A 25,390-nucleotide genomic window follows, 5' to 3' on the forward strand; every position below is an offset into this window, starting at 1 on the left:
TCTATGCTCTACAGCCACAAATTAAACAAAAAGGGGCAAATATAATTATGGTTAATGCGACAATGTTTGTTACTCTCAAGTCTCACGGTCCATGTCTTAGGCTTCGACTCGAACTAATGAATTCCGGATTCCAGCAGCCAGGTTCGACAGTCTTGATGCAGTGCGTCCCCTGACCTGTCATGAGTTGTGTTAGTCTCAGGGGTTTATCTTATGTATAACACCCAAACTTGAGTGGTGGTTTGCAACACCCGCTGACTAGGGCCCCAGAGCCTTTAATTCCTCCCCGCGTTCCAAGTGGACGCTCGGGCTGTGAAGACAGGGGGTTTCATTGAAGGCGGCGGCCCAGCCGATACCAAGGCGGGCTGAATCATATGCAGCCAATGCAAAACCGCATAAAAAAAGCCTAAAAAATCGCGGAGTTACAGCGCACCTGCTGAAATGGGCGCAGGGCTATGGCCACCAAAAAATCCTTGTTTTATTTTTCTTACTTGATTTAATACTGGAAGGACCCGTTCTTTGTCCTTTCCCTCTCTCTTCTTTCCCTCACACCACACTTGGTGAACACCAGTTCAACATACCCACGACACCTATCCGCTGCCAAATGCATATAGCAAAGCCTGCCGTCTTCCGTACTTCTTTCTTCCGATACCAGATGCGTGTCGCGAACTTCTACGAGATCGAGCGTCACTTCGAATCACAGCCCCGCGCAGATCCGGAGCGCCGACGAGGATTCCCTTGAATAGCACGACTATCTGCACTTGTCCACTGTCTGAGCTGGGCGAGTGCTGCGTGGTGTAGTTATCAGAGCATAACCGTGCCGTTCCTTAACCCCCAAAACTCAGACTACCACTTTAAATACCGCCCACCATGATAAGCCAGGCACCTGCCGCGGTCACTACCGTCCGCGGATTCCAGACTACACCTGCTACTTCGGGCGACGAAGACTCCGACCACGGACACAGCGAGGCCCCTACTCCGCGGCGCAAGACTCCCGGCCGAAACCTCATCATCAACGATGTCGTGAGTGCCAACTGCAGCCCTACCTTCCGCGCCCATCCCTCGCCCGCCATGTCGGGCATCGCCAAACTGCGCATGCAGATGGAGCCTCTGAGCCTCGATGGAGGGTCCCCATGCCACTCCATGAGTCGTGCTGGAAGTCAACAAGGACTGGCGCTTGAGTTTCGAAAGCAAATGATCAGCCGTACGCAGAGTCGAGAGGATGTTCGCAGCGAGGCTGGTAGCGAGATTTCAGACAGCTCTATTAGTTACGAGGTTAACCTCGAGCACGATTTTGCTAGCGAGAGTGTTCGAGAGCGTAGTGGATATCTCGAAACCCTAGAGGGCGGCCTTGCGCCAAACCGTAAGATGACGTCGGAGGACTTTGAACAGCTGCGATGTCTTGGCAAGGGTACCTATGGTACTGTATTACTCGTCAAGCAACGCGCGACTGGAAGACTCTACGCCCAGAAGCAATTCAAGAAGGCCTCGCTTGTCGTCCACAAGAAGCTCGTTGAGCAGACCAAGACTGAGCGACAGATTCTCGAGTCCGTCAACAGACATCCATTTGTTGTCAAGCTGTTCTATGCCTTCCAAGACCAAGAGCAACTATACCTCATTCTTGAATACGGACAGGGCGGTGAGCTCTTCACCCATCTCAACACCGAAAAGATGTTCTCGGAGGATGTGGCCGCATTCTACATGGCGGAGATGCTTCTAGCCATCTCTCACCTTCACAACGATCTCGGCGTGGTCTACCGCGATCTCAAGCCGGAGAACTGCCTTCTAGACGCTGAAGGCCATCTCCTCCTGACTGACTTTGGTCTTTCCAAGGTCTCGGTCGACCAGAATGAGAGCTGCAACTCGATGCTGGGAACTGTCGAGTACATGGCGCCCGAGGTGGTCCTTGGAAAGAAGTATGGAAAGGCGGTCGACTGGTGGTCGTTTGGAGCCCTCGGATACGACCTGATGACTGGAAACCCACCTTTCCGTGGCCAAAACCACGCCAAGATCCAAGACAACATCGTCAAGCAGAAGCTGGTTCTTCCTTACTTCCTGAGCCCTGATGCTAAAGACCTACTCACCCGACTTCTTCGCAAGGACCCCAGCAAGCGTCTCGGTGCCGCGATGCCCAAGGATCTGGCGACGATGAAGAAACACCGGTTCTTCCGCAAGATTGACTGGAAGAAGCTGGCGGAGCGCGAGCTTGAGCCACCGATTCAGCCCATGATCACGGACCCTGAGCTAGCCGAGAACTTCGCCCCAGAGTTTACAGAGCTGTCCATCAGCCCGGTGCTACCAAACAAGGAGGCCTGGCCTCGAAGTCTCCCTAAGGATGAGCTCTTTGGAGGATTTAGTTTTGTTGCATCTTCAAGCCTGTTGAATGAAGATCGATTCGCGGCTTTTGCCCAGTCCTGATCGTTTACTGTCGGGAGGAGAGAAATGGTGACTATAGACTATAAAGACAGGGGAAAGGGAGTTGATTGAGAGGCATTGGTGTTATTCAAGATGCTTGCGTATTGATTGGTGTGGTTTTGCGTTACCTACAGAAAGAGCAGCTACAACAGAGACAGGCCTCAATGGCCGTTGGAAGGTACTGTAGTATCTGTTAAGTCAGTCTGGTAGTACCATTCGAATTGTAGATTTCAATAGAGTTTTCGTTTCTATACTTGATCCTTGCCATCGACTAGGGTGTTAATAACTGCCCGAAACGTGCAAACAGCCGGGGCAAGTGACAAATAACGGATTGGGGCTATGATTAGCCGGGGGCTTAGCCGTCAGGCTGGTGTTTGTTGGGTTGTAAGAGCATGACCGTGACTTCGTATTTGGGCGAGTAATGCAGTTGTGATGATTTGGTTGTCAGTCAAAGACACGGGGAAATTGACGACGGAAGAACATGATCTCACATAATCGGGAATAACATGCAGAAGGGTGAGAATGGGACACTTGAGCAGGTTTGTCTGAGTTGCTATATTGGCGCCTTACGCGTCTTCAACTAGGAATAGTCACCGTGCCGGCTTTGAAGACTGAGCTTATCGCTGGAATAAGGTGCATCGATGGGTGACAACTACAACACCAATATCTACAAGATTAAACGAATGCGTCACAGACTGAAGATCGGCTCGATCATCACATCAGGCCACGATAACAGTGACAGACTGCATGAATAGGCTTTGTAGAGTCGACGAGGGCTTAGTCCTGACTTGGTCTGATCGTCCAGAGTGCAACTGCAACATGAAATGGGGCCGCGCAATCATCATGCACGAGGCGTAGACTATTGCATGCCGTCGACTGAGACGATACTATCAGACTGCATCTGCGTTTCTTGGCATCATCGATGAAGCTGCTTTGTGATGATCGAATAATCAAACCTCCAAGAACCCTAGTACGAAAAGATTAAGGTCCATAGCCTTATTCGGAGAGAATTAGAGTAGAGAATAAGCTTTGGGTTGAAAGAGCTGACGTATTCATGAGGCTAAGAAAGAAGTACTGATCAGACTTGGAGGAGAGTTCCAGACCCTTGTAGCGTCGTGTTGCAAATTGGGATAATGTCATTGGGCTGAAGCTTGGTTATAGTACCCGTTTTTGGGGTAGCCGTGGGCCTGGGGGAATGGGAGAGAAGAGAATTGTTAATGTGACCTCATCAAACAAAATACGATACTGCCAATGGTAGACTCTGACGTGGACCTCTGAGGCTATTCACACATTGAAACCTCGGTACTCCACGTGGGATAACGCTGCTGCCGTGGGATGACTGTCTTTTGTCGGATTGACCAATCTACCCGAGAGAGAAGCATAATCAGATCTTTTGCCTGATTTGGGCGCCTAGTCAAAGAAGAGAGCCTTCCCGACAGCCCAGATCTCACCTGCGGAGATATCCCTGTAGGGGTCGGCCGCCATTTCTTCCAGTCCTTGCAAGCGTGTTATCACAGCCTTTTTCAGTGATTGAGTCCTTGCTGTACATATGCACTGGCAGGCTGGGCATGCATCATATCGAGCAATTGAGCGCGTATTCGAACACCAAGAGGTTTACTGAAACAGAGGAGGCCTCTCCCTCTTGTTTGGATAACGGATAGAAAGGCACAAGAACACACCTTCCCAACGGCGACAGTTTCAACATCATGATGCCTCGACTGAAAGAGATGTGTCGCTAACCAATCGTTCCGGCGTCGTGATTGTGCCCTGAAGCCTCTAAGCGGGCAAACTGCCGCCATCTCGGCACTGAAACCCTCGATGGCTTAAGCCTATTCACTGGCGTGGATAGCATGGATAACTGTCTGGGCTGTGGCAGTGTGAGTGAAACCTTAAGTTAATACCTTCATCTCATGCTTGACAAGGATTAACCAGGGCGGATCCGACAAAAGAGCTGACGACAACATCGATCCCTTCCCTTGGGTCCAAGCCTTGGGCTCAAGGGATCCGTCCCTTTGAGCCAGACTAACTAATGGCGGCACTTGTAATGTCATCTGCCGGGCCTCCTTGGTAGTATTCGACTTTGTAAATCGCCCCGTACCACCGGCACCAGGCTTTGTATCCCACAGCACTGCCGTGGCTTTGCGGCGCGTAGCGTCTGTAGCCCAGTGGACGATCGTCTCAATATAGGAATGCCCCCCTGGTCTATCTCCAGCTGTACTCTGTTTGTGCTTATTATATTTAGTGCTTTCATTGTCCCCCTCATGTAAGATTTCAATCTCCTCACTCGCAGTAAAAAATAATTCCCTTCTCTTCACTTCACCTGTCTCTGTTTCATTCCCAATAATACCATGAAGTCAACTTTCAGCGCATCATTAGCGGTGCTTTGTAAGTCGTCCCCGTCAACTCAACGCATCTCTCCCATCCAACTAACAGTCCTCCTTTAGCTGCTGCCAGCAGTGCACTCGCTGTCACATCCTCTTTCTGCCCGGACAATGGCAACGTCTGTTTCCGTTGGGGTATCCCTGAGGCTTCTGCAAGCGCGGGATCTGGCAGCTTTTACTTCCAGATCAAGGCACCAACATCCGCACAATGGGCAGGACTAGGCACTGGATCCCAAATGGCTGGATCCAACATGTTCATCATTTACCAAGACGGCAACGGCAATGTCACCCTGAGCCCAAGGAGGGGTGTCGGCGAGGTCATGCCCCAGTACACGAAGCGAAGCGGACTCGAGCTCCTCGACGGTTCTGGAATCAAGGACAACCAGATGATCGCCAACATTCGATGCAACAACTGTGTTGACCTTAGTCTCAAGGGCACGAGCTCGTGGATTGCAGCTTGGAAGAATGGAAATTCCCTGGACTCGACAAGCATGGAGGAGCGCATCTCTGAGCACGACACGCATGCCGACTTCAGCGTTGACTTTTCCAAAGCCACGATGAGCTCTGACAGCAACCCATTCACCGGCAGCAATGAAGACACCAACTCAAACTCTGGTTCTAGCTCTGGCGGTGCTGTGACACAGAACGGAAGTGGCAGCCCCAGCAAAACTGTTCTGCGCGCTCACGGTATCATCATGTCGATTGTCTTCATTGCTGGATATCCTCTGGGTGCCATCCTTATGCCCATGCTTGGAAAGTGGCTCATCCACGCGGGCTGGCAAGTTGTCATGCTGCTCCTCATGTGGGCTGGATTCGGCCTTGGATACGTATATGCTCGTGATGGTGGCTACGTAAGTTCTTCCCTGAGATGCGCTCGCATCGGAACCTGTCTATCAGTACTAACATGCGAATCTAGTGGGGAAAACAAGCTCACACAAGAATGGGCACTGCTGTTTGTGCCTTGATGACCCTGCAGCCTGTCCTTGGTTACATGCACCACCGGTACTTTGTGAGCCACCGCAAGCGAGGAGTTGTCAGCCATGTTCACGTCTGGTTCGGCCGAGCTCTCATCATCATCGGTATCGTCAACGGAGGCCTTGGTCTTCAGCTTGCCAACTCATCCACTGCGTACATCATCGCATACTCCGTCATTGCAGGTATCGCTGCCATCCTCTACCTGGCTGCTGCCTTTATTGGTGAGAGGCGAAGGAACGCTTCTCGTGCCAAGCAAATCTCTCCGCAGATGTCTCAGGAGGAGGCACGATAAACTGCCTCGTCAACCTAAAAGAGGAGTAATATGGCGGGGCTGTAATGCTTAGAAGGTGTTTCGGATATCGGGACTCGTGAATTGTGATACCATGGATCTTCAGTCCATCGCGACTGGATCTGATAATCGGCAAGATGTTTTAACTGCGATGTCAATCGTTCTCTTCTTCTTTTTTGTTACCTTGAAACTTTTTGACTTAGCATATACCATACCAATAGACTGGCTGAAATCATTAGATCAAACATTTTTGGTGAGCATTGTGTTGTGCAACCTGGTTAGCATAAGGCTTTGGAAGCTGTTGCTTAGTTGGTATTCGAATATAGCAAATTGCGACAACTGGAAAGAGCTGTCGACAGGAGTGTGGTAATAAGCAAGACTCTACCAGTTTACAGTAGTTGGATATTTTCTTTCGAACAAATTGAGCATTAAAATCCATACTGGCTGATCTCCGTGTAAGTGAATAGACCCGGAGCAGAGAGGGTCCAATGCAAGATATATCAATCCTGGCCAATCACACCTCCCAAAGGTCACGTGCGACAGCTCCGTGATGCTCCGGCAGCCACCCAGTTTCCTACTCAAACCTGAGGCATCAACTCCACGATAGCAAGGCCGAACCGCTCTAACCGGGGGCGAAGACGCATGGTCCAGTGCAACCTCTCACGATTTTTCCCCCAAAACCCTCAATCGTCCTCGCCCTCGATCTCGCTCTCGCCCATCTCCCCCGGAGTTATCCCCTCAATTGAGCCACCACCAGCCATTCAAAATGCTCATTCAACTCTCCAGGGCTTCGGTGAGAACAAAAATCAGGCCTAGACGATAAAAATACTCATGGTTTTATAGCGCGCTCGCTCCGCTGTTGCGGCTGTTTCTCGTGTCGCCAGACCCAATGCCGTTCAGGTGAGGGGCTTCATTGCTCCCACTGTCTCCCGGAAAGGTAAGACTCTGTCTACGCTGCTCCATGCTTCTCGGTCAATCCTTTTGGATGTCGCGAATACATCTCGATTGCCCATTTCTCCCGGTCGGACCTGTCCTTCTATACCCGAATCTGCACTCCACCTAAGCTCCGACGTCGCCAAACAACCAGCATCAAATACGAGATATCAATCAGGGTTCGAATTACTTTTGGCTATATAATCTCGCATCTCTCATAAAAATTGACAAGCCGTTATCCGATCAACCCAAATATGATTTGACCGAATCAACGTTCAATTGCTGACATCATACCTTCGCAGCCGACTTCGTCCAGGAGCTTTATCTGAAGGAGCTCAAGGCCTACAAGATCCCCGCCGTCAAGGAGTCCGATGCTGAGGGCAACGTCCAGACATTCAACGTCCCCAAGACACCTGCCTCCCCCGAGGAGACCGACCTCGCCGGCAACCTGAAGGAGTACGAGAGCATGGCCGTTGAGATTGAGGGCCAGGACAGCTCTGCCCAGTCCGGTACCCCCGAGGTTGCCGACTGGCTTGAGGCTGAGGAGGAGGATGAGGCTCACCACTAAAGCGTTTTTCTTACCTTTGGGAACACATAGACTATCCTGACTGCAGCACATTTTGGGGGTCATTTCTCACCGCCCAGCCGCCGTTTCATGGGAATAGCAAAAAGAGGGAGGCTGACACCAACTCACCCCCGAGAAGAAGAGCCGGAGCGATCAAGGAGAAAGCAGAAGCAGAAGCAAGTGGATTGGGGATAAGAATCCTGTGTACATTTTCCTAAAATTCAGCCTTTTTTTCGGTTGCCCGTAGGAACTAATTGCGAAATGCAAACGTCAAATGAAGCACACGCAACTTGTTATAACGATCATTTCCAAGTGACTATATATATTTCGTTGCATGTAGAACCTCGAAACAATATGTCTATCTCCTGGTGATATCTGACTAACCGTGCGTTTACCTCTCAAGCTGCCGACCTGACGTTGCAGGGCCTCAGGGCCTATGCCGATCAGCCTCGTATGCCCTCTGACATCAATGATGTATCCATATGACTTCAACTTCCCCCGAATACTCTCATATAATCCAATGTCATACATCATTCATCCTCTAAGCTATGCTGCACTAGCTCTTGGTTATCGACGTCAGGTGGCAATCAACGTCATCGACAACCACAAGACGGAGAAGGCAGGTAGGCTGGGCTCGAACTCTTCCACAGGCTACTATATCCAACAAGGACAAGTCTAGAATAAAACGAAAGAGACCGATTTCCCTTCAGGGAGCTTTCAAGAATAGCTGTGGCATTCTCGTTTCATTACTCATATAGCCCTCCTGTTATTGCTGGGAATCAAAATAAGGAAAATGGCCCTCAACGGAGGGATCGACCAAAATAGACTTGATCCTCCTATTTTTTGTTTCTCGTTCTCTCTCTCTCTTCTCATTTTCCACAACCATAAAACGCCATCAGTCCCGTACAGCTCGACGACCAATGCAATGCAATACCAGCCGGCCTCGATGCATATAATTCCACAAATTAGACATCCGTAACCCACATGCAAAACTGGGGAAGAAGAGGTGAGTTTTTTGGTTTTGCGAAATATTACTTTTTGCTTTCTGTATGACACGTAGAGATAGATCAATCTCCAGCATGGTTGAAACGCCGTGGAGCTTGATTTGAATAATACTGTGCAGGAAAAAGGAGTTGCCGCATTATACGTCAAAGTGAGAACCCCCCACCATGTGCTCATCATGTCCAGTCTTCACGATCCCGCTCATCCGGTTTGCCTTCCTGAGGTCAATGTCGTCGAGATTGTCCCAATCGTCGTTATCGCGGTTCCTGTGATTTTGTCCATCATCCATATCTTCATCAACGAGTCCTGCTCGGTCTCGCATATGATCATCTAATGCGCTTTCGTCAACAAACGTGAAGCCTTGGAAGTTGGCCTGAACAGAAGGAGAAAGAGGAGTCGAAGCGGCATAGCCTCGGGCCAACGCAGCAGCACGTTCGTTCAGAGAGCCATTCTGATCCAACGCGGTCGTGAATTCCGGATCGAAGTATGAGACGTCTGTCTCAGACTTCAATTTGGGTTTGAAAGGTGGAGTGATAAGCTTCTTGGAGAGAAGAGTCCAATCCACATCGGCAAAGAAGGGGTGTCTCTTCAGTTCTTCGGCGTCATCAGTCGCACCTAGTCTGTGCTTGGGGTTTCTATTGAGGAGTCCCTTGACGAAATTCCTTCCTTCCTGAGAGAGGGTATCTCGAGGAAACCTCACCTTGCCGAAGGCAATATTCTTATACATTTGCTGCGTATCTTCGGCATAGAATGGGCTCCAGCCGCAGCACATCTCAAAGACCAAAACCCCAAGCGACCAGAAGTCCACCATCTTGGTGTAGCCAGATTCGTCTAGCAAAACCTCAGGCGCAAGGTATTCGGTTGTTCCACAGAAAGTGTTGGTAGTGTCGTTCTTCGTAAGATTGGCCTTGGAAAGACCAAAGTCACAAAGGGCGATATGTCCGTTAGCATCCAAGAGGATATTCTCAGGCTTCAGGTCCCGGTATACAATGTCGTTATTATGAAGGTGCTGAATGGCCAAGATCAGTTCGGCGATGTAGAACTTGGCTCGTTTCTCATCAAACCGACCCTCTTTCTGTAGATGCCAAAATAGCTCACCTCCAGACATATAATCGGTAACGAGATAGAGTTCTGATGGTGTCTGGAAAGAGAACTTGAGACCAACGATGAAAGGTGAGTCGGACATGGCGGTCCGAACCAGAATATTTCGTTCTCCCACGGTATGGGCAACTTCCTTCTTTTGCACAATAACCTTCTTCTGCAGAACCTTCATAGCGTAAATGCGCTGAGTATCCTTTTTTCGCACTTGATACACCTGACCAAAAGTGCCCTTGCCGATGAGTTTAAGAATTTCGAAATCAGTGGGGCCAAATTGCTTCCTCTCTGCTCTGTGGTAGATGGCCTCGAGGAAGATCTCACCAGTTGGCGCATTTTCTGCCATGGTATCAGCATGTCCTTGCAGCTGGAACCAGCCCTGGACGGTGGCACCAGGATCCTTGCTAGCCTGAAAATCAACATGGCCGAGAAATTCATCGCCTGTTGCTCCATGATCATAAACTGAGACATCGACCAGCATATCATAGTCCACAACGTCGCTGCTCAGTGTCAGTAGTGAGTCTCAGACACAACTGTCCACAGAAGGTAACTTACAACTCGGCTTCGGCATCCCATTTTGGGCTGGTGAATGTAAGCTGACCTCCGGATCGGTTACGGAACGAGCCGTAGTCATTAATGCTGGTGTTGCTGCTTTGCCTGCTCCTCATGGGAATAGCCAAGGGACGCCCAGAGTCACTGCCTGATCGCTGGATAGGGATGCCACCAGCTGCCGGAGGTGGCTCGACACTGAGGTTGTCGTCCTCATCGATGTGGTGAGGACCCCCAGAAATGAGCTCACTACGCTGAAAAACCACAACAACATAAGGGTCCCGACTCTTCCTAAGCCCACGAGCCTCATTGATCTTGATTGTTAGCTTTCCCTTGGCGGCAGGCGCCTGGGCACCGGCAGAACTCCTTGGAGTCTGAGTACCGCTGACTTCAGCACCGTCATGACTGGTCCTCCCGGAGGAAGGGGCTCTATCGGAGCCAGATGGTCGAGCAGCCGACATTGCTCGAGTAGGAGTCGAGTTGCCGCTCTTGAACGTCATACGAGTTAGCTCCTTGAGTCCATTAAGAAAATGCCACTTGCCGGGGGCAGCAGCTAAACAGGCGCCTGAACTTGTACTGGGCTCAGGATGCGAAGGAATAATGGAGTCTTTGGTAGGTGCTGCGTTTTTGGAGGAGTCAAGTTCAGGTAGTGATGGGTCATTGGAAGTTTGAAAGTGGGTGGTGGTGAATGGTGAGGCTGTGGGTTTCTTGAATTGTGACTGCTGTGTAAGAGACTTTTGCTCGACCGTAGCCCTGCCATGCGCCCCTGAGTCTGCAGAAATCATGTCCTGGGAGATAGAACCCCCCGAAGACGAGGGCTGAGAAGTGGGTGGGGTTGGGTAGGGGTCCGAAAGGTTATGCTCATCCCGCTCAGTGGTACTTGGCATGGAACCAGGACGCTCATGTTGAAGAAGCGAACGATCCAAAGCCGAGGACTCACAGCCGCGAGGAGAGCCTTCGGTGTGTGCCTGCAACTGCAGGCCGGCTGGTGGAGTGGGCACAACTGAAATTCGGTCTAGAGTGGTATCACTCTGTGACGAATTGGGATCTGACGAAGGCGTAGAAGGGTATTTACGAACCTGGCCGAAGTAGCTCATGATTCCTGGCAAGCGTTTGTCCTGTAGATCGGGTTGAGGTGTAGCTACACCGGATCGAGGAGTTTCGAGACCAATGTGATCGGCGCCATCCTCGTCTGCCGCAGACCTGACGTTTTTGTTAATAACCCCATGCATTTTTGTAAAAGATTTCCAGTGAGTGAATAAATGCTTCTACGCCGAAGCAGCGGCGCGGGGAAAAAAAACAAAGTGGGAACACTAGTTCATGACGGTTGCCAAGCGCGTCAACTAGAGGGCAAACAGGGCAAAGGCCGAGAGGGACCACCAGAGAAGATGGGCAATAACAGAAGAGGTGGACTCTGACGATGCGACTATGACGAGAAAAACACGGAATGGGAAGGCCTTTGGAACTCTTGGTAGCCAGTGGTGTGTTCGCGCCGGTGTGGATGCGGAAGAAGCGCCAGGACCAGCGAGCGAGCAGTAGAGATTAGGATGGGATGCGAGGCCTTGCCGAGAGCGGCCGTGTAAGACGGACTATGTAGGGACCAAGTGGAGGCTCAATACTTGAATGTAATAAAAAGGACGATGACGAGATCAATTCTTTCCCGCGAGTAAAACTTCGCTTTGTGGCCGGGGTCAGGCTTGTCCAAAAAGCTTCCTTTTGCCTGAGGGCTTTTGCCCAAAATTGTTTGGACCAGGAGCAAAACGTGGAAAACTGAAGCTGATAGCGGGGCCGAACGCAGGGACTGACTCCGAGGCTGGGCAGCCTTTGGATTGGGCCCAATCACAGTTGAAGCGAGTCAGACCTGAGCTTGCAAAGTTGCAAGATGGTCCTTGTAATTGAGAGGGGAAAAAAAGAGAAGTAACTAAAAGACGACCTGTCTCTTGCATAGGGGAATGCGAATACCACAGCAGCCATTGATTGCTCATGTGCTTCTTTGTTCGTTTGGAACAGGCTGTATCCAATTTTAAAGGCTGCAAGATGATTTCGAGACGGCGGCGGCGAATGATCGGTTCCACTGCGATGGCGAACTGAAGTCAAATGAACGGCGACGCCTTGATTGGTATTTGCGAGCTTCTGTTATAATGTCGAGTTTTCCATGGTTGCCAGGCTTTGCCAACAATACCAGGGCAAAGGCTCGACCGCTGTTATGGGGAATCCATGCTCTGGCTGCCAACGCAAAGGCGAGACGTCGTCCTGCAGTGCGGTTACAGGGCTGCTGTCCACTAGATAGAGCCCAACAAGGCCCAATAGTGGGATGCAGTCCTGCGTGAACAGCTGTAAGTGCCAGCAGCGGTTCCATTTCCGTGTGAGGTGATGTGGGTTCCCATCGGCGGGCGGTGTCGCAGAACAAGGGATCCAATGGCAGCTCTGGCTGGAACAGGCGTCGCTGAAGCTACTGAGCTCGAGTGCTGCAAGTCCGTCATCGTCGCCACCACCGACTGACTGCGCCTGGTGAGGGGCATGGCAGCACCACATCGCTGGAGGTCAGGATATCCATCTCGAGTCCCCGCCAAAAACAGGATGAAAAGGGCACCAAATGGTAATAGCAATAACATGCAGAAGAGAGTAAAAGCAAGGCAAAACAGTAGCTTCAAAGATGACAGAAGAAGAAACCATTGACGAACCTAGACATCATTGCTTGAGTTGCTCTTCGTAGCAGATCAAAACCTCCTCCCGCATTGGAAGTCTCAGTGCCCGTCATGACTGGCGGCGAGGAGCTTTATTAAAGCTGCCGCGGCTTAAAAACAGGGCCGAATTGTTGCGGCGGAGGAAGAGAGGGGCGAAGCGGGTATATTGCGTGAGATGAATCGTATAACGTTGTCGGATTGGGCGTCGGTGGCCCAAGGATTGTTGCTCGAGTCGATGGTAGGATGAAGTCGCGATAAGAGACGATACTCAAGCGCAGCCGACGGAAAATATGATGGTTATTGTTGAGAAAAGGGAGAGGGGGAAGATTGAGATGGTGCGAGCAAAAGAAGCGATGGAGATGATAATTAGACGTCTTTTTGGGGCAAGGTCAAGGTGAGGTGGGCGTGGGTGACCTGGCGCGGGCTTTGGGGGTGTTGAAGTTAGTACAGTGCGCAAGATGGAGGGGAGATTGGAGTACTTCACAAGCCGCAGCAGCTTGCCTTATGTTTTCTTTTCAACTTGAAATTCAAGTATTGATACCTAAATTCAAACAAGCCAAAAACAGACAATTTAGCCCTTGAGAGGGCTCGGTAGTCGTTAAGAGATGCTGTAGAGCTCTGAAGTACTTGTATGGAGAGAGAGATTGCAAGATTATTCATTATTCAGGTACTTGATTACGGTTCATGTCATCAGAGGCAGCCTCAAGTACCTTAATGCTTACATCACCTACTATCCTGGATTTAAACTCACTGCTCAAATCCGAATAGCAGCAACTTACGTTAGACTTTGTGTTACAGTTGCGACCTCTGCTGTCTTCTCTGCGAGGCTGAATACATTGGTGTTTCGGTATTCGGCTTTACAACCCAAACGTCCACCAGGATGAACTGAGTTGGACACTGACCTGTTGAAGTCGGCTCGGCTCCATCCGCCAAAAGGTTCGGGCTTCTTGGCTCTTAGTTCTTGTAGAGAAAATAACCCCGCCTCTTGATGAACCGATAACGGGTTTGAAGATACGTTTGCAGTCAAGCCTGCATTGGAGATAGGTCTAGGGAGCTGAAGGTGGATGCATTAAGAAATGTCCATGACATCAGCGCTGCTGGAAACGAGCTGATGGGACCATGCCAATATTGTCGACTTGGCTTTGACAACAACTTGAAAAGGCAGCGAATTCAGGCATGATACCGTAAGTTGCCTTCTGGCTGCTGACAAAACAGCGGTGTCTTCTAGAAGATGCAAAACTCCTAGTTGGTTTGGTTAAGGTAGGTTGTTCGGGTTTCAACTGAATCATGATACGCACCCTACCGAGGCGTACCCACAGATTACAATAGACACTCCACAGTGCGAGTGCGTATTTCGAATCGAGCTGCGACTTACACCAGAAGGGCTACCTAACAATAGGCCGGCAAGTGGAGGAGACGATCCCTTTGCAAATCTGCAATCGCAATTCCCGTCTTCTGAGACGACAGGAAACAAACTTCCAACCACTCGCTCACAGACTGGTGGGGCTTTTCACTTCTGGCGGGGGTTCAACAAGATGATTGCATGCTCCTCTTATATTACACATCATCAACATCAGCAACCGGCGGTACCTAAGGCTTGGCGAAACATGCGTGCTGCATTGGCTTGGCTGATAGTCTGATATAATCTCGATTTGTTAACCGTTTTGCCAACCATGAATTGTACGGTGTCTGTTTCAATAGTATGACCAGTCATGAGTCTAGAGTGAGCCACTGAGATCCGTGGAGGTTTCGGGTGAAGCCTTATGATATCTGGTTTGATCATAATAACCCAACAACACGCATTTCGAAGGAACATATCCCGAGTTGACCTTAGCCCCACCACAAGACAACACAAGAAGCCCAGAACTTAACAGGGTCTTATTCAACTCCAGCACTGCTGCAGCTGATCAGTGGAATATGAACATCTCGTGATGGGTCAAGGTATTCCAGTACATCTTCATAGAGCACCAAGAACTGCCTTGCAACCCATAAGCTTATGGTCCCTTTCGGCTCGGGGCGACTTCCTCGTCCCGTGAGGCCTAAGAGGATCCAGCCGTGCCATGGCATGCATGATCTTTTCTGTGATTGCTCAACACTAATCAGGTACTAGTCCAGCTAACCAGAGAACCTGAGAACCCAGGCCTGCCAGGTAACCGACCGATAACACAAGTCATGGACATCGTGTACTCTGGTTCACCCTGCTTTTCAGCCTCGCTGCATCAACATCGGCCTCAGCATCAATCATTGGTCATTAATCTGGTTGCCTACAATGTGTTACACCGGATCTTTGGTGAACCGACAATACGGATACGGAGTCCCAGCATTTGCATGTGGTCAGTAGGTGAGATAGTTATGCCCGGAGCAAAGTAAGCGACTGCAACATGACTTTATTGCCACTATCTTGAACAAGGGTATATTGACTTTTGATCTGCTGCTTGAGTCATCTGAGTGCCTTGACTGAAATTTTGTTTCAGATACAAGACTATATTTGTGCCAATTCCATACAGCACAGTATACTCAGGACAATATGCGCCGTGTTTCACGTCTTTCAACCTAGATTTGATGCGCATACTCATGTACTACAAGAGACCTTATTCTCCTGCCTCGATGACATAAGCTCGCGTCCATTATGATCTATTCTCAATCAATATCAGAATCTGATAGGGCAAAATATGGGTCCTAGTTTATTGTCCATGGCTTCTCTGGATTGTGATGCGTTGCATGCTTCAACTCATCTGCGGTTGGATTGACTTACAACTGAGACTTCACCAGGGTCTGGTGTTCTCGTCTGTATTATTGTATCGACCAACTAAGTCATCACAAGCCTGATCCTAGTATGATGATTGATCGACTTCCAGCTCTTGCTGCAACCTTCCCATGTGGCTGTTGTGTTACAACCCCCTGCCCTATTGGGCAATAACCCGATTGTGACACCTCAAACCAGACACATCGACTTGCTAGTGACAATTTCAGAGAAACATAGTAACATTAGCCTCGAGTGAACTGGTAAAGCATGCCAGGGGTTCACAATGAAGCATGACTAGTTCCGTAAGCTGAAATGCATGGCGCCTCATGCCCGAGACACTGCCATAATATCAGCTTATTATATCCAGGCTGAGCTGATCACATTTACGCGGCATATCACCGACCGTATTTCAGAGTTTTCATAATAGATCCTATTGATTGGTGTATCCCTGACATTTCCGTAGCAGAGAATGATAAATGACGATATTGTGTATTGAATGGCCATGAAGCTCAACCAGTATGTATCACATACACTTTTGGTGACAATGAAAACGGCAAGGCACTTGGAAGATGCCACATCGCCTCAAAGGAGCTCTCTTTACTGCATTGTAAATAAACGGCAACTATGAATATAAATGGTGAAACACTCCTGAGAGACTCTTCACAACCTATTCAGTCGGTCAACTACTAGTAGATATATTTTAGCTCAGGCCTGATATAGGTTTTGTGCCTGACGTAACTGATTATCCTGCCAGGGCATGTCCTATTATGATCAATTACTCAACTTATGATACAAACAAAACCAACAAGACTCGTAAATGCAAATGGCCAAAAGAAATTGGACGGCCCAACATAAAGGGTCTCAAGGGACGGTTGCAGTAATATCAACAAGTCACTCAATACTAAAAGATAATTTACTATCATAAGGAGGAGCAGAACAATATATTGTTACACTAAGCATCAGTGGCTGAAAGAGGGAATTTCTTTCCCAATACGTTCACTCATAGATTGCTCTGAACATACCGCTGTGGGAGACCACCCCCCTCAAGCAGGCATTCAGAAACTCATACACCGTTCTTTTTCAACATCTGAAGCCACCTCGCTTCCATCTCTGGAGTAATGCCTTGGGGGTAAACCTGAAGCGGTGCTCGAGGCTTCAGGGGATCTGGATAGTTTACTAGAGGACTTGTCAATGACTACACCAGAAACGATTCTTGAGCCGAAAAGCTTACGCATGCTGATATGCTGATCAACTAGCTTTGAGCGCAACGTCTCGGTTTCTTCTGCATTTCTCCTCGAGCTTGTGTTGGCGGCTCGGTCGGCCATCTCTTGTTGAGGAATGGGTGATGAACGTAATCCGCCAGCCATTGAAGCGGTCAATAGGGGAGATATCTAATGGATAAGAATGAGTCTTGGTCACAAAATCAAGGCTGATAATGGCCAGTAAAGGGCTAGAAAGGAAGGCCTCTAACAACGGTTCCAAGTAGGAATGTATTTGGGGAAATGATTACAAGACAAGAACTTGGTTTTCCGTGTTACGTATATACCTACAACAGATCAGATGCAACAGCACTTCAAGATCAACAGCCAAAACCAGTCCAGCCCAGCCTATACCTGTTATTACCCCACCAAGATGACAAGCCACCCCACAATCTTCCCATGAAGACCACAAGCTTTAAACAGTTGTGAAGAGAAACGAGGTTTGGCACTTGTATAACAAAATGTACATACATACAATTTTTATTTATTTCTCTGTTCGTCTTAGCATTTCTGCTTCAAGTTCTATTACCTACCTAGATTCAGGGCCTTAAGCAGAAACACCTAAATAAGGAAAGAATGCATGTGCCTGACGTCGTGAATCCATTTCAAGCCAGCTCAGCTCAGCTCAGCTTTTGGGCCTAACTTAACCAAAAACCCACCAGCAATCAGCCTGTCCCATTCTTTCTTTTCCAACCTACCCAACTGAACAAACATCAACTGTTGGCTGAACCTCAACTCCATGCTCAACTTCACGATTTCCAACAACACTGTCAAGCATCTTTTCCCTCGACGAAGACGACGGCGTTGACATATACACAATAAGCAAGATTGGTCCTTGCACAAGAAAAAGCTCTTCATCATGGGCAAGAATACCGCAGTGATCCCTGACGCCTGGGAGGACGATTGGGAGACTCAGGCAGACAAGATGGCCAGTGAACCTGAACAGCCGACACAGCCAGTGCCTTTATCCAAATCGGAGCGCCTGGCGCAGCATGCTGAGCAGAATCGCAAGTTGTGGGAATCTGCGTAAGCCCTCCCACCTCAGCAATATGTCCAGGTGTCACTAACATGAGGGTCGTATACAACAGCGACGCACCACAAACCTTCCACTACGTCGAGGCTGGTTCAAACTCGGGAGTTCCTCTTACAACCCCGTTCAAACCACAAGTCAAAGTGCTCAGCCGAAAACCCATCATCGCTAAGCGCGATGCTACAGCAGGGATGTCTGGCCTCTCATTAGATGACGATAATGAAACAAAGAAGGAGGTGCCGATGAGTCCAGAAGAAGTGCGAGCAAAGCAGAAGCGAGACAGAGAAGAAAAGCAACGTCGATACGAAGAAGCCAGAGCCAAGATCTTCGGAGAATCAAACCCATCTTCAGGAGCCTCATCACCTGGCACAGTTACCCCGCCGAAGGTAGATGGATACGCTGGTCGCGGCCGTGGCCGAGGAAGGGGTGGATACAGGAACAACGACACGCGACAGATCGATAACCGTCAACCTGAAAATCGTGCATTTGATGCCCCACGAAGAATGCAGAACATGTCAGGCTCAGGGCGCGAACTATTCGACCCCAACTTCAGCCCAAAACCTGAACAGCCTCCTCAAAGACGACAGCCAGATTATTCATCCCCTGGTAGGAGCGTAACTCCTCGAGATGAGCAGCAACAGCAATTGCAACCACGGGCACCAATTCGATCACCAAAAGGACCAGACGGAAGTGGCCGGGGAGGTTTCGGCTTTGCTCATCGAGGCAACAGGGGCAGTTGATTATTTCTATCGACATGCTTTGCTTCTACCATCCACCCCCAATCTTTCCGGCCAGCTGCACCACCGTCTCATCTGTCGTTATATCCTTTCCGACATTGCTAATAACCTCACGATACGTCGTAAACGCCAGTCTATCTAAGCTAATACCTGTAACTTCCGCCCAATGCGCCAGGGTATCATTTATATATGAGTGGGAAATGCCACCAATAGTCTCGGCAGTCCCAACAACGGAAACTTCAGTCCCCGCTTCGTCTCCGGAGAAATATGCCTCGTCGACCTCTGACAACCACAGCTTTTGCTCTTGAGGGCCTGGATTTCCGGAGTAATTCTTTCTTTCCATGACAACAGGGTCATCAACTTTTATTTGGCCGCCACCATTTGTACAGCCGCCAGGGCATGCCATGACTTCAACATAACTATACTCGAGAGAGGCTGCCTTGCCTGCAGGCTTTCGAGCACTTCCAAAAGGCTTGCCACCAGGCATTCGAGACGGCCTGGCCGGTTTTAGTCTTCGAACGAGATTTTGAATATTTCTGAAGCCATAATATCGGGCAGCACGGAAGACTGGCTCGCCATTCACCAATATTGAGTACTCAGCAACATCAACGTTGCGGCCACGTGTATGCACAATCTCTGCGCCAGGGGTCTGCGCCGCCCGGCTCTTGAGTATATGATATAGAAGACCCCCTGAAGTGCCGGCTTCGCGAGGTGCATTTCCGGTCCGTATACGAGGGAAAAGAAACTCGTGGAGCTTTGGATCAGGGAATGGGGTTAGACTTTTGCTTTGCAGCGGTGTCTTGGGGATATTGAAGAAGCTGAGACCTCTTGACTCGGCGAGCATGAGAATCTCCTTGCTTGTGATGACACAGTCAACGTCGCGAACTCCTCGTCCCCGGGTCTCCCCTTCAGCCCAAACCTCCTCGGTCAACTCCTCTCTACTTGCCTCCAGTTTCTTGTCAAAGCAAGGCATAACAGCCAGATGCCAGATACGGCCAGGTGCAATACCCAGCGTTCGGCTCAGTGTCGTCTTTAGTAATGTGCCCATTAAGGCCTGTGGCGACTTCACCTTTGAAATATGGGGTAGAACGTGGGGATGTGTCTTTTCCGCATAGCACACCCAACCGGGGCAGGACGAGGCTAATATGGGTTTGGCTGGGGTTGCGGTTTCGGTCTGAGAGGTGCCGAGAACTTCATCTGCTCCAAGAACGAGGGTTGCCTCTCTTGCAGTATTGGTATCAACCACCCATGTGAACTCGTTATGATATTTGCCGCCACTGGCGATTCCCGAGGGACCACGGAAGAGGTTGTCCAGCATGTGCCCTGCATCGCCCTCTGACACGCCTCCGCCACATGCTGCCGCTAAGTTGGCCCTTGTTTGAGGGCTCACGCTGACAACAAAGAGCTTTGCGTTCTCCTCCTCTAGACCTTCCACTCTGAACTTGCCACTATCGTCTGTCACCAACTTCAAGGCTGGGGCCGAATCAAGGGTTGTGAGGACTTCGGCATGACTCTGGAGGCTCACTAAGACAGCCTCGGCAGATGTAACACATCCAGAGCAGGCTAGACAGTCTGTGAGGGAGATCTGAGCGGGCGCATTCGAATTCGTAGCGGGCTGTTGGCCGTCAAGTATAACTTCGGTCTCGAGAGATTGTGGTTGCGGGGGCGGGGCAGCGGGGAGAGTCTCGACGGGTTTGATGCAAGCGACGCCAGGAGAGATGAAGTCGTTGAGGTCGTCGGCAGAGAGAATGGCACTCATAGCGCCGGTTGTTTTGGGGAGATATTGTATGAGGTAGAGGAGGAGGCCCTTGTTGGAAGCGTGAGAGCTTGTCGATGGTAGGATATTCTTGTCGAAGTGGAAGTTGCCTCTCGGGAATTTTTAACTGGAGACTTGGACGTAATTGTGACTGGAGCAAACTAGCTGACAAATAAACCTGCAGTCTTTTCCTGAAGATTTGCAGTAATGGAAGACTAAAGAGAAGAAATACTGATATCAGAACAAAAAGGTCTCAAATTCAACCCAGAGATAAGGTATGAAATGTTTCTGAGAGTCACTTAATCCCAGGTTGGCTTACACATGGGCCTGGTTTTGTATAACTCCTCGGAGGACTGGACACGGCGAAGACGGCGTATCAGGCCGTGCCAAAGTAATAGATAGGCAATAAAAACGTTGTGATTCGCAATGCCTCCACAGTCTGGGCCTCTCCGCGGGAACGGTGGACAAGCGAGATCGGACCAGACAGAAGCGGCTCTATAAATTTTGGTGGCGAACCATTGTACAACTTACAGACTGGTCTAGCCTCTCGGTTCGGGGGTGTGGGGTTCCATGATGGAAGGCCAGCCGGATGCGATGGGGCACATACCTTGTTAATGGTGACGTCGATGCTTGGTCTAAGCCTCTGATCTCTAGACATTGATCAGCTCTAGAGCTTCAGCTTCAACCTGTATCTTCAATTATAGCTTCACCTTGACCAAGTCGTAACTTCGCCTTTCGCTTATCTTCATTCAAACTATACTTATACACACTTCGAACAATGAGCGTATGCGCTTTCACTATCATGCTCTCAATTCACCAACTGACAATTTCCAGGCCATCGCTTCATACACCTATGGTAACTTTCTCTGGTTGAGCACTCAAGCGCTTCCTCTTATTGTCTGGCCCTCCTTTGTCGGGTCTCTTCTTCGGCCTGGCAATGAGACATCTACCAGTTGGGCTCTCCTACAGCTCCTCGCTATCGTATCGGCTAACAACTCTCTAGCTTTGGAAACGTACTTTGGCCGCTCTTTAGGACTCGCTCTTCTTGCGCTCGGCCTTACCGTAGTGGTTCTCTCAGGCGTTCTTCCTCTCGATTCTTCTTCCAAAGGTAGCAAACTCCTCTCTTTTTAGAGTCGCATTGTCTAACCCCCGATAACAGAAGCCCCCGAAGGCGCGCCGTCTCCCTACGCTTCCGCTGCGGTCCTCATATCCACCCTCCACCACGCTTCGACCGCCTTTTACTGCTACGGTCGCTATTCCTGGACTGGAGAAACGGGGTTTCTACTGGGCTGTGTAGGAAGTGCTGTCTTTGCGACCTTTGGATTGTACTGTGTGTTGTTTGCTGGTGATACAGCCATGACGAGCCGGTACCACAAGTTTGACCAGAGCACAAGCGGATTCCCTTTCAAGAACTCTCAATCGTATCGGGCCAAGAAGAAGGCTTTGTAAGAACATGCTACGGGGGCAAGTATGTGTATCGTTTATAATTAAATCATGATTTAGTCAGCTGTATTGGGAATTAGAACCCGTGTATGGTAAGCTCCCAATTTCCTCATAACCCAACTCCCTCAACTCCCTTCCCGTGAAATATTTTATGGTGCAAAGCGTGCAATTATACCTGCCATGGTCAAGGTATCCGACGATTTCTGGGTGGATTTCGCCGAGGTGTCAAGATGTCGGTGCTCCTTGGTGAAAGATCTCCCTACGCAGTGAGCTCTGCCACTTTTGTCCCGTTGGCAACTCCTTCACTTTCAGCGTTCGCACCGTTTGTTCTCTCGCCTTCGACGCTCTCTACAGCACCAGGAACGTGAACATCGACAACCCCTGTAAGGATAGCCTGTCGTCGCTCATGCCAATTAACCTCGCTCTTAATGACCTGCGAAAGCAACACCTCCTTCTCGAGCCACTCCTTGTAGTAGATTTCCTCCCACTCTTTGCACTCTTTCGTAAGAGAATCTCCAATCTCCTCGGCCCACTTACTCTCCCAATGGCACTTTCGGTACAGCTTGTCAACAGGAAGCTCAAGCTCATCAGGGGTGAAGAGATCTGGTGTCAATGGCGTAAAGTACTCGGCGTTGGACTCATCGCCATTGGCAGCATCGTCCATGTCGTCATGGGGGCCTTGCGATTGTTGGTTGGTCTTCATGATGATTTTTATCTTGCCTCCCTTGCCCTGAGGCCCAGCTTGCATCGACTTGGGAACAGGGTCAGATGGACGGAGTGCTTCTGTCTCGTGAACCGTACGCATATGTTTGGCCAGTGCATCGCTTCGCGTAAAAGACCGGTCGCATTCTGCAGCGAGTTAGCATCTTACGCAAAAAGAAAATCCGCAGAGGTGATTATACCAGGTAAATAGCAGTAAAAAGGCTTCTCCCTTGTATGGCTGCGCATGTGTGCCTTGAGAGCATAACCACTAGCATGCGGTAGGCCCTTTCGAGTACAGCTCATCCATTCGCAGGTATACTTCTTCTGTCGGTTCTCAATATGCGAGTTATGGATGTGTTCAACCAGCTTGTCCATGTTGCCCTGGTCGCCCGCTGGACAACCATCCCAGTCGCATTTCGTGACTTGTTCCTGGAAGTCTTCTTCGTCGAGGCGCGCATTGATCGGGGAACTGGGGATATCGCCTGAGGTATCCGATGACACATCGGACATGCCCTCGAGGGGATCGGGTTCAGGCACCGCTTCGGCTTCGACATCAGGAACTACAGCAGAAGATGTAGTTGAACCGGCTTCGAGTCGCTGGCGCTTCGAGGGTCGCAGTGTTGATTCATCGTACTCATGGCCGTCCTCTTCGTATTGGTCTGACTCGTCCACCGATGAGAGCGGTGACTCAGGTGGTGAGTAGTCGCGTACCATTATTCGCGACCTGGACGCTCAGGCGCGTCTCCTTATCGATGAAGCTGAGGGAAATTGCGCGGGGTTAATTGATATTGATGATATTTGAATAGCGGAGAAATCTAACGAGCTGCTGGTTGATGATTGAGATGCGGGAAGGACTGCGAGTATCTTTGGTAAGCGGATTGGTGATTATTTAGGATGTGAGATCCTGGGTTGCTCGTTATTCAAAAAACGCCAGTTGGAAGCTTAGCAGCACAGTGTTAATAAGACGATACCAGGAGCAACAACGCCGCGCCATAATGACTTGACCATCACAGTGTGCGCGTTTGCCAGGGACAGTATGTGATACGCTCCAGTAAGGAAATGTCTGATTTACGCAATGGAACCCAAGCTATTTCATGTTAAAAAATCTCATATCTTCTTATTGTCTGTCGCTTTCCAGATTTCGCCCTTTTGCCTGATGCTTTTTTATCTATCCTTTGAATCAAGAATCCATTAAACTCCAAGCCTTGAATCAAATATGCGAGCTTTTGCAACAATATGCAACCCCAATCCCAAGAAAATTTGTTTTGGATCGAGCGCTAAACGTATTACATGCCCATAATGTGGTAGAAATCAGACTTTAGGCTCCGTTTGAGAGTTCTCGGCGGGCCTTCACGGCCTGCGCAAGAGTGTCGAGTGTCGAGACAGTGTCTTCCCAGCTGATACAAGCATCGGTGATGCTTACACCATACTTGAGTCCCGACTTGCCCTCAGGGGGAACCTTTTGGTTACCTTTGACGAGTTAGCTGATGCTGATTCTGTTGGAAGATGTGGCCCATGACTTACCCTCATTGATGTTACTCTCAATCATGACTCCCATGATACCCTCCTCTCCCTTGGAGATCTGGCCGGCAATATCGGCAGCAACCTTGGGCTGGTTCTTGTGGTCTTTAGAAGAGTTACCGTGACTGCAGTCGACCATAACTCGCTGTCGCACGCCCTTCTTCTTGAGTGCCTCCTTAGCAGCGGCAATGCTCTCAGCATCGAAGTTGGTACCCTTAGAGCCACCGCGAAGGATGACGAAGCAATCATTGTTGCCCTCGGTACCAACAATGGCGACAACGCCAGGCTTGGTAACGGAGAGGAAGTGGTGGGGGTGCTGGGCTGCACCAATGGCATCAATGGCGACGTTCAAAGAACCATCAGTTCCGTTCTTGAAGCCCACAGGGAAACTCAGACCACTGGCAAGCTCACGGTGAAGCTGGCTCTCGGTTGTACGGGCGCCAATGGCACCTACTGAGAGCAGATCGGCGAGGAACTGGGGAGAGATAGTGTCCAGCATTTCACTGGCAATGGGCATACCCTTGGCAGTAAGGTCGACAAAGAGTTGGCGAGAGATTCGCAGACCCTTGTTGATCTGGAAGCTACCATCAATATCAGGGTCGTTGATCAGACCCTTCCAGCCAACAGTTGTGCGGGGTTTCTCTAAGTAAGATCGCATGACGATGAGAAGCTCGTCCTTGTGCTTCTCCTTCTCCTTCAAGAGGAGGTCGCAGTAGGCCAGGGCGGCAGCAGGGTCGTGGATGGAACAAGGACCAATGACGACAAGCAATCGGTTCTTCTCGTCAGTGCCATTAACAATGGCCACAGTCTCATTACGACCTTGTAGAACGGTCTTCTTGGACTCGGGGGATTGGGAGATTTCGTGTTGAAGGAGATCGGGGGGAGTCAGAGGGTTGTAACCGCGAACTAAGAAGAATTAACACATGTGTTGGAGGGACAAATTTTTGTAAGCCAGAGCTTATGGCAGATGCTTGCTTACTTCTCCAATCTTCCGAGTCGGCTTGATTGCCAACATTCTTGTTGGGAATGAAGAACTGACATTATCGTGAGTCACCCCTCACATTAACAGCAGAGAACTCAAAGAGATGGACTTACAGAAGACATGGTGACGGCGATGGTGGGGTTAGAGGGGATACAAGTCAGAGTGGGGTGTAAAGAGAAGAGAGAGATTCAATTGCGCGAATCTGAGAGTACCACAGAAGGAGGAATATGATGATAGGAGTCAAGTGTGAAAAAGGGAAGAATAACATAAAGGAAGTCGTCTCAACAAGGGCCAAATAAATTATAGTTTATGTGTTTTCCAGACCC

At 49.7% G+C, this 25,390-nt stretch overlaps 10 protein-coding genes across 10 annotated transcripts; 5 read left to right on the plus strand and 5 right to left on the minus strand.

Moving 5' to 3' along the window:
- Positions 1 to 405: 405 nt before the first annotated feature.
- Positions 406 to 2,665, plus strand: FOBCDRAFT_211470 (kinase-like domain-containing protein). The gene has a single exon (XM_059609325.1). It carries the CDS (start codon positions 868 to 870, stop codon positions 2,413 to 2,415), a length of 1,548 nt encoding a protein of 515 aa, XP_059463836.1. The 5' UTR covers positions 406 to 867; the 3' UTR covers positions 2,416 to 2,665.
- A 2,095-nt stretch (positions 2,666 to 4,760) lies between these two features.
- Positions 4,761 to 6,197, plus strand: FOBCDRAFT_283671 (uncharacterized protein; the record flags this gene model as incomplete). The annotated part of the gene is made up of 3 exons (XM_031181795.3): positions 4,761 to 4,797; positions 4,857 to 5,644; positions 5,710 to 6,197. The coding sequence occupies 3 exons, from the start codon at positions 4,761 to 4,763 to the stop codon at positions 6,058 to 6,060; spliced, it is 1,176 nt and encodes a 391-aa protein (XP_031042563.2). The 3' UTR covers positions 6,061 to 6,197.
- A 480-nt stretch (positions 6,198 to 6,677) lies between these two features.
- Positions 6,678 to 7,854, plus strand: FOBCDRAFT_211480 (ATP synthase complex subunit H-domain-containing protein). Its single transcript, XM_031181798.3, has 3 exons — positions 6,678 to 6,850; positions 6,901 to 6,994; positions 7,293 to 7,854. Exons 1-3 carry the CDS (start codon positions 6,824 to 6,826, stop codon positions 7,556 to 7,558), a joined length of 387 nt encoding a protein of 128 aa, XP_031042566.1. The 5' UTR covers positions 6,678 to 6,823; the 3' UTR covers positions 7,559 to 7,854.
- Positions 7,855 to 8,392: 538 nt separating this feature from the next.
- On the minus strand, positions 8,393 to 11,885 carry FOBCDRAFT_3854 (kinase-like domain-containing protein). The gene is made up of 2 exons (XM_059612175.1): positions 10,208 to 11,885; positions 8,393 to 10,152 (listed from the first exon to the last, which is right to left on the minus strand). The coding sequence occupies exons 1-2, from the start codon at positions 11,431 to 11,433 to the stop codon at positions 8,697 to 8,699; spliced, it is 2,682 nt and encodes an 893-aa protein (XP_059463837.1). The 5' UTR covers positions 11,434 to 11,885; the 3' UTR covers positions 8,393 to 8,696.
- Positions 11,886 to 16,426: 4,541 nt separating this feature from the next.
- Positions 16,427 to 17,234, minus strand: FOBCDRAFT_211487 (uncharacterized protein). The gene is made up of 2 exons (XM_054702798.2): positions 16,866 to 17,234; positions 16,427 to 16,810 (listed from the first exon to the last, which is right to left on the minus strand). The coding sequence occupies exons 1-2, from the start codon at positions 16,999 to 17,001 to the stop codon at positions 16,698 to 16,700; spliced, it is 249 nt and encodes an 82-aa protein (XP_054558773.1). The 5' UTR covers positions 17,002 to 17,234; the 3' UTR covers positions 16,427 to 16,697.
- Positions 17,235 to 17,590: 356 nt separating this feature from the next.
- FOBCDRAFT_283675 (uncharacterized protein) lies at positions 17,591 to 18,675 on the plus strand. The gene is made up of 2 exons (XM_031181805.3): positions 17,591 to 17,919; positions 17,982 to 18,675. Exons 1-2 carry the CDS (start codon positions 17,753 to 17,755, stop codon positions 18,661 to 18,663), a joined length of 849 nt encoding a protein of 282 aa, XP_031042573.2. The 5' UTR covers positions 17,591 to 17,752; the 3' UTR covers positions 18,664 to 18,675.
- On the minus strand, positions 18,676 to 20,732 carry FOBCDRAFT_3903 (iron hydrogenase). Its single transcript, XM_031181804.3, has one exon. It carries the CDS (start codon positions 20,417 to 20,419, stop codon positions 18,689 to 18,691), a length of 1,731 nt encoding a protein of 576 aa, XP_031042572.2. The 5' UTR covers positions 20,420 to 20,732; the 3' UTR covers positions 18,676 to 18,688.
- Positions 20,733 to 20,960: 228 nt separating this feature from the next.
- On the plus strand, positions 20,961 to 21,901 carry FOBCDRAFT_211492 (uncharacterized protein). Its single transcript, XM_031181806.3, has 3 exons — positions 20,961 to 21,200; positions 21,251 to 21,524; positions 21,576 to 21,901. The coding sequence occupies exons 1-3, from the start codon at positions 21,195 to 21,197 to the stop codon at positions 21,863 to 21,865; spliced, it is 570 nt and encodes a 189-aa protein (XP_031042574.2). The 5' UTR covers positions 20,961 to 21,194; the 3' UTR covers positions 21,866 to 21,901.
- Positions 21,902 to 23,490, minus strand: FOBCDRAFT_314008 (uncharacterized protein). The gene is made up of 2 exons (XM_031181809.3): positions 22,762 to 23,490; positions 21,902 to 22,708 (listed from the first exon to the last, which is right to left on the minus strand). The coding sequence occupies exons 1-2, from the start codon at positions 23,273 to 23,275 to the stop codon at positions 22,119 to 22,121; spliced, it is 1,104 nt and encodes a 367-aa protein (XP_031042577.1). The 5' UTR covers positions 23,276 to 23,490; the 3' UTR covers positions 21,902 to 22,118.
- Positions 23,491 to 23,600: 110 nt separating this feature from the next.
- FOBCDRAFT_211495 (uncharacterized protein) lies at positions 23,601 to 25,357 on the minus strand. Its single transcript, XM_031181810.3, has 4 exons — positions 25,178 to 25,357; positions 25,062 to 25,116; positions 24,086 to 24,988; positions 23,601 to 24,031 (listed from the first exon to the last, which is right to left on the minus strand). Exons 1-4 carry the CDS (start codon positions 25,184 to 25,186, stop codon positions 23,880 to 23,882), a joined length of 1,119 nt encoding a protein of 372 aa, XP_031042578.2. The 5' UTR covers positions 25,187 to 25,357; the 3' UTR covers positions 23,601 to 23,879.
- Between the last annotated feature and the right edge of the window lie 33 nt (positions 25,358 to 25,390).

The sequence above is a fragment of the Fusarium oxysporum genome, chromosome I (assembly GCF_013085055.1).
Source record: "Fusarium oxysporum Fo47 chromosome I, complete sequence".
Classification (NCBI taxonomy): domain Eukaryota; kingdom Fungi; phylum Ascomycota; class Sordariomycetes; order Hypocreales; family Nectriaceae; genus Fusarium; species Fusarium oxysporum.

Coding starts and splice junctions, on each gene's coding strand:
- FOBCDRAFT_211470 (XM_059609325.1), top strand. CDS start 868: ATGATAAGCCAGGCACCTGCCGCGGTCACTACCGTCCGCGGATTCCAG.
- FOBCDRAFT_211480 (XM_031181798.3), top strand. CDS start 6,824: ATGCTCATTCAACTCTCCAGGGCTTCG. Junction 6,851..6,900: donor TTCAACTCTCCAGGGCTTCG/GTGAGAACAAAA, acceptor ATGGTTTTATAG/CGCGCTCGCTCCGCTGTTGC. Junction 6,995..7,292: donor TCCCACTGTCTCCCGGAAAG/GTAAGACTCTGT, acceptor ATACCTTCGCAG/CCGACTTCGTCCAGGAGCTT.
- FOBCDRAFT_3854 (XM_059612175.1), bottom strand. CDS start 11,433: ATGCATGGGGTTATTAACAAAAACGTCAGGTCTGCGGCAGACGAGGAT. Junction 10,153..10,207: donor TGGGATGCCGAAGCCGAGTT/GTAAGTTACCTT, acceptor GACACTGAGCAG/CGACGTTGTGGACTATGATA.
- FOBCDRAFT_211487 (XM_054702798.2), bottom strand. CDS start 17,001: ATGGCTGGCGGATTACGTTCATCACCCATTCCTCAACAAGAGATGGCC. Junction 16,811..16,865: donor TGATCAGCATATCAGCATGC/GTAAGCTTTTCG, acceptor CAAGTCCTCTAG/TAAACTATCCAGATCCCCTG.
- FOBCDRAFT_283675 (XM_031181805.3), top strand. CDS start 17,753: ATGGGCAAGAATACCGCAGTGATCCCTGACGCCTGGGAGGACGATTGG. Junction 17,920..17,981: donor CGCAAGTTGTGGGAATCTGC/GTAAGCCCTCCC, acceptor CGTATACAACAG/CGACGCACCACAAACCTTCC.
- FOBCDRAFT_3903 (XM_031181804.3), bottom strand. CDS start 20,419: ATGAGTGCCATTCTCTCTGCCGACGACCTCAACGACTTCATCTCTCCT.
- FOBCDRAFT_211492 (XM_031181806.3), top strand. Junction 21,525..21,575: donor TCTCGATTCTTCTTCCAAAG/GTAGCAAACTCC, acceptor CCCCGATAACAG/AAGCCCCCGAAGGCGCGCCG.
- FOBCDRAFT_314008 (XM_031181809.3), bottom strand. CDS start 23,275: ATGGTACGCGACTACTCACCACCTGAGTCACCGCTCTCATCGGTGGAC. Junction 22,709..22,761: donor TTTTTACTGCTATTTACCTG/GTATAATCACCT, acceptor AACTCGCTGCAG/AATGCGACCGGTCTTTTACG.
- FOBCDRAFT_211495 (XM_031181810.3), bottom strand. Junction 24,989..25,061: donor CGACTCGGAAGATTGGAGAA/GTAAGCAAGCAT, acceptor AATTCTTCTTAG/TTCGCGGTTACAACCCTCTG. Junction 24,032..24,085: donor TGAGAGTAACATCAATGAGG/GTAAGTCATGGG, acceptor AACTCGTCAAAG/GTAACCAAAAGGTTCCCCCT.